This window comes from Quercus lobata, chromosome 5, assembly GCF_001633185.2.
Source record: "Quercus lobata isolate SW786 chromosome 5, ValleyOak3.0 Primary Assembly, whole genome shotgun sequence".
NCBI lineage: Eukaryota > Viridiplantae > Streptophyta > Magnoliopsida > Fagales > Fagaceae > Quercus > Quercus lobata.
Window position 1 is genome coordinate 83,470,163 of NC_044908.1, and position 8,371 is coordinate 83,478,533.

General features: G+C 31.3%; 1 protein-coding gene across 1 annotated transcript; it reads right to left on the minus strand.

Moving 5' to 3' along the window:
* Window positions 1-3,378: 3,378 nt before the first annotated feature.
* On the minus strand, window positions 3,379-5,626 carry LOC115988444 (probable E3 ubiquitin-protein ligase RNF217). Its single transcript, XM_031112016.1, has 2 exons — window positions 4,633-5,626; window positions 3,379-3,451 (listed from the first exon to the last, which is right to left on the minus strand). The coding sequence occupies exons 1-2, from the start codon at window positions 5,460-5,462 to the stop codon at window positions 3,379-3,381; spliced, it is 903 nt and encodes a 300-aa protein (XP_030967876.1). The 5' UTR covers window positions 5,463-5,626.
* Window positions 5,627-8,371: the final 2,745 nt, after the last annotated feature.

An 8,371-nucleotide genomic window follows, 5' to 3' on the forward strand; every position in this document is an offset into this window, starting at 1 on the left:
GTAGTCGGTAATTTAACTCTTAGGATCTCGAGTCTTTAAGACTCGAGATCCTTGTATTTTTATTTAATTTATTTAATACACAAAATAAATTAAATAAATTTGGTTAAATAAAATTTGTTTAAAAATTCAAGGATCTCGAGTCTTTAAGACTCGAGATCCTTGTATTTTTATTTAATTTATTTAGTACACAAAATAAATTAAATAAATTTGGTTAAATAAAATTAAATAAAAATTCAAGGATCTCGAGTCTTTAAGACTCGAGATCCTTGTATTTTTATTTAATTTATTTAGAACACAAAATAAATTATATAAATTTGGTTAAATAAAATCTGTTTAAAAATTCAAGTATCTCGAGTCTCAAAGACTCGAGATCTAGGTGGCAACATTGTCCACGTCAGTCGGAATAAAATGACGGAAAGCGAGTATTTGAAGGTCGAGTTTTTTAAGTGGATCTCGATTTTTTGAAACTTGAGATGCTATTTTCTAAAATTGTTTCAAACGGTGTCTAACTTACTACATAGAAAGGCTGAAGAAGGTTAGTCTGCTCAAAACCTCATGTTTAAAGGCTCACTACCAGTTTTGTGAAATTAGTATCTCAGTATAATAAACAAAAGAAAAAGAGAGATAGAAATCAATCAAACTATAGAAAAATTTAGAGATAGAAAATACCTGTCGTATAAGCTGAAAAAAAACACCGAAGCAACAAAATAGTCATCTACTTTTCCATTTCGTTCTCCCAAAAATTGACTAAACCAAAAGCACTGTAGATTTAGCGATTCACTCTTTTTATATAGTTAATAGAAATGAGTTCTTTAATAATTAAAAATTATAATTTTTTTAGTATTATATACTAGATTCTTTGTTTTTTCACTGGTTTTTTATGCTTTAATTTAATATATTATCTATGTCAAGTTTGGTTTATATTTAAATTCTTTTTTCACTTCATAAATGAAATTTCTAATACAAAATATTTTTTTAATTTAAATTAAATTTTTATAGTTACAAAGTATCTGCATACTTAAATATTTTTTGTTTACTCATATTTATTTTATTTATTATTTTCTTTTTGTTAGTAGTTTGATGAATTATTGCTTACTTTTTTTTTTTATATAATCAAAAAAATCTAAAAGTGATACGGGTAAAACATTTATAATTATTTTCTGAATATATATATTTTAGGTAAAAATAAATTAACATAAACGTAAACATTAACAAGAGAAAATATGTTTTTTTGGTACCAATAAAAGTATATTATTTTTATTCAAATATAAACATGAGAATTATGAAAATTATTCCATCAATATTTGAATCAATTAGGCTATTTACAAATCAATTTTTTTACTATAAATGCAAGAGATGAATAAGTTTTGTTGTCTTCAAGCTCTAAGAATGTATTAGTGCCTCTCCTAATTACAACAGAATTATCATTTTATTAAAACTACTTAGTGTCTTAATTAATCATGTATGTATGTATATATTTTAAATTTATTTTGAAATTATGAATTAATACATAATTTTCCTCCCTCAAACCAAAATTCATAGTTTCGTCCTAGTATTTTATGCTTTAGTTTAAGTTTAATAGATCATCTATGAATAAACTTTGGTCACATCTTGAGCATCCAAAACCATATTTTGGTCATATCTATGCAAAATGGTATACAATCTAACTTTATGAATATCATGACTCATGATTGAATCTAATTACTTTTATTTTTGTCTTTTAATTTTACTTGCCGAAAAGTGTGATACCCTATATTATATGAGTTCAATCTATAAATCTAAAGTTTACCATTCTTCCCTTGAGACTGCAAGTGAAAGGCCAAGACTCTTGAGACAATCCAAGCCAAATGGTCAGTGATGGTGTAACACTACGAGGGATAAGGACATTTTGAAACAAAAGCCTTAATGATGACACTAGGAAAGGCAAGGACTAGCCTAGAAGCTGTATATAGTCTCAAACACATGAAAGATAGCATGATATATATGATTATAGGCTCATGTTTTACAAATACTCCAAGCCAAACTGCAAGGTTTCTCATTAGTTTTAGGCTATGATATCATATGTGAGGCCAAAAAAATTCCTCTTTTGTTCGCCAATCCACAATTCGCAAATTTCCCTGTTGATTTTTTTTTTTTTTTTTTTTTTTTTTTTTTTTAATGTGAAATTGGTTCACAAAGTGAGAAAAGCAAAGAATATTTTGGGCTCGAGCCTGTTTAAGCAAGTTTAATTTGGATGTGTCTATTACACAGCTTTGGGCTGGGCCAATATTCAAGTATACTTCATCTCATAGGATATCAAGATTTACGACTTTGTGCAAAACACATATTGGGTTTGGGTCTTGTAATATATGTTTCCTTGTTAGGCACATCTAGTTTGTGCCATTGAGAATTGGGCCTTTGTTTAAAACTCATATTCAAGTATAATTTGGATGTGTCTATTACACAGCTTTGGGCTGGGCCAATATTCAAGTATACTTCATCTCATAGGATATCAAGGTTTACGACTTTGTGCAAAACACATATTGGGTTTGGGTCTTGTAATATATGTTTCCTTGTTAGGCACATCTAGTTTGTGCCATTGAGAATTGGGCCTTTGTTTAAAACTCATAGCATGTCTTAAGCCTCTTTTACCAGCTAAAAGAGGAATTTATTGATTTATTGAATAAATTTAATAGTTACAATGGAAGGTGGATTTGAGTCTAGGTGTTCAGTAGGAGAAATCAGTTAAGCTACAAATAAGAGGCCATTCTCATGTTCTAAAATTTTAAGGTCTATGACTTTATTTGACTTTTTATTTAATTGAAGGTGTGACTTTCCTTAATAAAAGCTTTTTTTTTCTTTAATGTGGATTAATGTTCAAAAATTTACGATGGATGGATATTTGGATTAATAATAATAAATAAATAAAAGTTCTAAAATCTAGAATACCAATTACTCCAATATATAGTGTATGTTAAATTATCAATAATTTATATGCGCCTGACTGGTGGCTCAATCTTTGGTCAGACTATTCTATTAAAACTCAATGGGACATGACTGCACATCCTTGTGCATACTGAAACATTAATGCAATTCCACCGCTCAGTGTGTGTATATATATATATATACAAACCATACATAACGCCATGCAAAATATAAAAATCTTGAGACCTAGTCCTCTAATGCTAACATTTTTATCAATATTAAGAGCAAAAGGATGAGGTAATATATCCATATATATACAAACCATACATAACGCCATGCAAAATATAAAAATCTTGAGACCTAGTCCTCTAATGCTAACATTTTTATCAATATTAAGAGCAAAAGGATGAGGTAATATATCCATACTAATAGTACAATGTTTATGATATATAACATCTTCATAATGATTTTTAGTTAATCTCTCTGGCAACCACCATGATCGTTAGTCCACTGAGCTCCACATCCATAGCAAAACTGGAACGCACACCTGCAACCAAATAAACAATATATTAAATCATCTAAAACCCACGGAAACTCCTATTTTGGACTCTCAAGTTAACTAATCAAAAATATTAATATTAAAGTTGAAGTAGAGAGAAAATTTAATTAAACTTCAAATTATATTTCAATTGAAAATTTGGAATATAATTTTTCACCACGTGTCTCTCTAAGTTTTTTTTTTATGTCAAATGAATTATTCAATATAAAAGACAAGAAATCCAATATAAATTAATCATCAAGAATCGAATAAAATTCTTATTGCATTTCAATTTTACACTAAGTGTCCCTCTAATTTCCCACTAATTTGATCTCAAGTTGTTTTTTATTTTACATGGGCCTCACTTGTGTTAAGTGTCATTCCATCTCTAATTTCTTGCTAAGTGTCTCTATGTATAGATTTATGAAACTAAACTTAAAAAATATAAAAACACTCATTTAAGAATATATTTTTTTTTTGCTTCATTCATTTAAGAATATATTATACTTCTATGTTAAATTTTTTAATGTGTGATACTTCTAAACTATTTTAAACCCATCTAAATTTACTTCTAACCCATTATATTCTAATCCCATTTGAAACCATTTCTAATCCATTTAATACAAATCCAGATTTTCTTGCAAAAACGGAGTATTTGTTAAAATAGCAAAAGTAGTTTTTTTTTTTTTTTTTTGCAAAAATTGTATGATGATTGATGTGAATGCTCTAAATGGGCTATAATTGATTGGTATCAGTACATGCACAAAATGCTTGGCATCTAAAGGGAAAAGGGTTCGTGCAGAGTTAACAACGTATAGTTTTAGATTTTATCACACAACCGACTTAAAAATATGGGTATTACACGCTATAGAAAACAATCAAGTTCTCAATAACTCTAAACACACACACGCACACAAAAAGAGGACATATAATAATACTTTTTATTTCCTACACCGCTAATTATATATGGTAATCTAAGCAAATACCTGATATAATTACGTACCAATTACATGACAATATTGGTTTCAATTCGTTCAACTCTAGTTATCAAGTAAAATAAATTTTGAATCTCATCAACGTCAAAAAGAAACTGATTGGTATTTTATCTCGATAGTAAAGAATAATCATCTTATAATAGATCTCATAGATTTCAAATCCAAAATTACATGACAGTGAAGATCATAACTGACCTGCAAGTCATATGTAAACAACCTTCAGTCCTTTCCACATAATATTTGCAATGGGGACAACTCCTCCATTTCTTCTCCTTAGCAAGTTCCCTGAAAATAAGATCATCCCTCTCTTTCTCATCCTCATTCGGTCTCTGAAACGCTTCACAATCCACCCCTGAATGCCACGGCACAGAACACTGTGCACAGAACAATCTATGGCAGAATGGACACTCTGACTCCCTAAAAACTTCTCCTTCTTCATTATCATTCAGCAACATTGCTGAACAATCCTTGTAAGGACAATAAAACCTCTGGGAACCAAACAGCTCTTCACATAGCGCCTCGCCCCACCTGTCCAACACGTCTTTGGGAAGCACTGCCCTGCAAGCATCGAGTTCTATGGTACCCTTGCAGTCCAATCCAGGGCAAGTAACAACGGTTATGCTCTCTTGGATCTTTGTGGTAACATGTTTGCCAATGCAATCAGAGCAAAATGAGTGAACACAGCTCTCAATTTTGAACATTTCGTCTCTATCTTTCCTTTCCACACAAATCTCACAGAAGCCATGCGATGATTCTCCAGCTTCTTTTGTAGGCTCTGCTTCTGGGGTTGGAAGAATTGCTTGTATTTTTGGTGATGATGGTAATTGCAATGAGGATGAGGCTTTCTTGTTGACCAATCGGGAATCGATCACACAGCCCATAAGAGCCTCTTGGAGCTGCAACTCTTCTGCACACTTTTCATCCATTACATCGAAAAAAATCCAAGCTTCTTCCTCATCAAAAACTGCTGAGGAGTAAACATCATCCACACACGTAAACTTGGGAGAGGCTGATTCTTGTGCCATATTACAAGTTCTGCGTCATATTACAAGTTCTGCGTCAATGATCTGTGCCTTTACTCTCTCTCTACTATGTTCTATGGAAATGGAAACGACTATTATTTTAAAAATGACTTAGGCTGTAGCATTGTTTTTTATAGGAAGATTAGGAACTTCGTCTAGGGGTTGCAACTTTATCTAAAAACCAATTCGAACTTCGTCTAGGGGTTTATTTTATCTCTGTTTTTTGGTCCTGAGCTACTCGCTGAAGTCCTATTATTTAATTGGAACAACTTTCTCGTACGTTTCCTTAGTGATATAAAGTGTGTAAAGGGGAAAGAGCAATTGGAATAAACAATTCAAGAGTCAAAGACTTCTATTGCAAGGAGGAGAGACTTCAGATCCTGTTCATTAACCACCCAATAATGGGTAATCTAAATCAGCAAAACTCTTACACTTATGAGTCTCTATTTTATTTAATTTTTTCATTTTAAGATTTTAGTTTTAGGAGTTCGGAAAATAAATAATGATGGATAAATTGTTATGTTAGTTGTAGCTTAGGTAAATCTTGTAGATTCCAGTTAGCTCAATTGGTAAAGTTTCTGATAGTTGAATAAGAAATTTGGGGTTTAATCCCCGTTTACACTAAAAACTTATTGGTATCTTGGTCTGATGATAAAGAGCTATTATTAGGATGCTATAGGCAGAAACTCTCTGGTCAACTGGTATAATTTCTGATGGTTGAATAAGAGACCTAAAGTTGAATCATTAGAAGTAGATATCATAAGTTGAAACCTATAAAAAAATAATAATAATAATAACAAAATATAATATGAAATGTCGGTTGGATTTATGCTTTGTATGCATAATTATGTGGCGGCTGTGGTCCAAGATGGGTGCTTCTTGGTTTTTGTTTTTATTTTATGACCACACAATATTCTAAGAATTTGGACTAAAACATGTCATAAGTCCAAATCAAGAGCTCCATTTACAAGAAATGGACTTTTTTGTATTTTTCTTGATTCCCTGATTCTTCGCACATCAGATTTGCCTTATGATCCACACTTTTCTACTATGCGGAATATGACACATAATTGATACTAGTATTTCTTTTCACAATAAATTCCTATATTTTTATACAAAATGAACTTCTTTGATCATTTGAGCTTCTGAGTTCCTGTTTTTTTATTTATTAAGAGATAATTATAATATACTACTAACCACAGAATTCAAACATTTTTTCCCTAAATTCAAAATATTCAAAGTACTTAATGCATGAAGAAATACCAATTCAACTACAAGATCATTCAAACATTTTTTCCCTAAATTCAAAATATTCAAAGTACTTAATGCATGAAGAAATACCAATTCAACTACAAGATCATTAGGCTGGTTCTGAGTTGTAATTCATGAAACCCATTACTATTCTTTGAAGCCTCAAGTCTTAGTGGGCAAAATAATACAGTTGGGTCAGTTGGGAACCCAAGTTGTTAAAGGCCACCTCACTAGAAGACAATATATTGATTGGGTATTTGTGAGAGATGATCCAATCCAATGCAATAAACTCTAGATTCTTTGAGCTGGACCATTGTTTCAACGTTAACTGGATATAAGAGGGGATGATGATCCTGATAGCGATGGACTGTGTGGCTGGGTTTAGACAAGCCCATTATATTAAATATCCGACTATGATATAGGTTGTGCTGGGCCTGGTCCATAGGTCCATAACAGTTTCCCATAAAAACACTGGATATTCATTTTATTTTATTATTTTCTTTTTGGTTGCTAGAATTTTTTAGTCATTTTGAAAAGTTACTTGAAGACCTACGCCACAATGAGTTGGAATCCAATTACAACATGAGCCAGCATTTGCCAGTTTTGAGAGTGGAAGTGCTTTTATTGAAGAACTCAAGGGATGTTTACACACCCAAAATCTTTAATTTCTTTCAAGAAGAGTATAAGAAGTCTTTGGACATGGTTGTTAATACATGCTATGATATTTCACCATTGTTTGAGTACAAGGTTTGCATGTATGGGCGTACTTGAGAACATAAGGTTATCTTCGATTGTATAGACCAAACAGTTGTTTGCAGTTGTAACAAATTTGAGTTTGCTAGGTTTTTATGTAGTCATACATTAAAGGTGCTAGATATTCAAAATATAAAACTAATTCCTTCTCGATACATTTTAAAGCGGTGGACTAAGCAAGTGAGAGTTGGATGTGTACTAGATAGCTATGGTTGCATTGTGAAAGAAGATCCTAAGTTGGATATAACAAATCGATACAAAGATTGTGTCGTAATGCAATTAACATTGCAAGTAAGGCTACCAAAAGTGAAGAAGCATCTATGTTTTTAGCTAGGAAAATGGTTGAATTAAATCTAGATGTGGTAAGGATTTAAAAAAAAAAAAACCAGATTTACCTTCCAATAAAATTGGAATGGATCCTTCTCATAATGAACATGTAGATGTTGCATCTATCGTAAGTTGTAACAGCTTATAAAGCAAATGGGATTAAGAAAAAAATAGGCACATCTTGTGTTAAAGGTCAACCTAAAAGTTTTATTGAAAAATGATCAAGGAAAAGGAGGCATCCTAGTGGAGAAACTCCTGTGACAAGTACTACTGTCAACATCCCAACTTCTTTATCTATTGACTATACATAAGTAACATAGGTAATTTTCTTGCATATATATATATTCTATTTTATACCTTTAAATGTTATTTTCATACTTGGAGTTGTTTTCATATTTTGTTTTATTGAAGGAAAGAATCTAAGCGGTGCTTATTTCTTTTGGAAGTTACTCTTATTTTGTTTTTGCTTAGTGCTTATTCTATTTCAGTTTTACTAGGAAATGGTAGGCATCAAGCATTGCGTCTGATTATTCTGCAAGGGATGGTGGTACTGGTAGTCATTAGATTCCATGGATGTGTAC

Excerpts from the sequence above, each read along its gene's own strand:
- LOC115988444 (XM_031112016.1), bottom strand. The coding sequence starts at position 5,462 with ATGGCACAAGAATCAGCCTCTCCCAAGTTTACGTGTGTGGATGATGTT. Across the intron at positions 3,452-4,632 it reads TGTTTACATATGACTTGCAG|GTGTGCGTTCCAGTTTTGCT; the intron begins GTCAGTTATGAT and ends ATTTGGTTGCAG.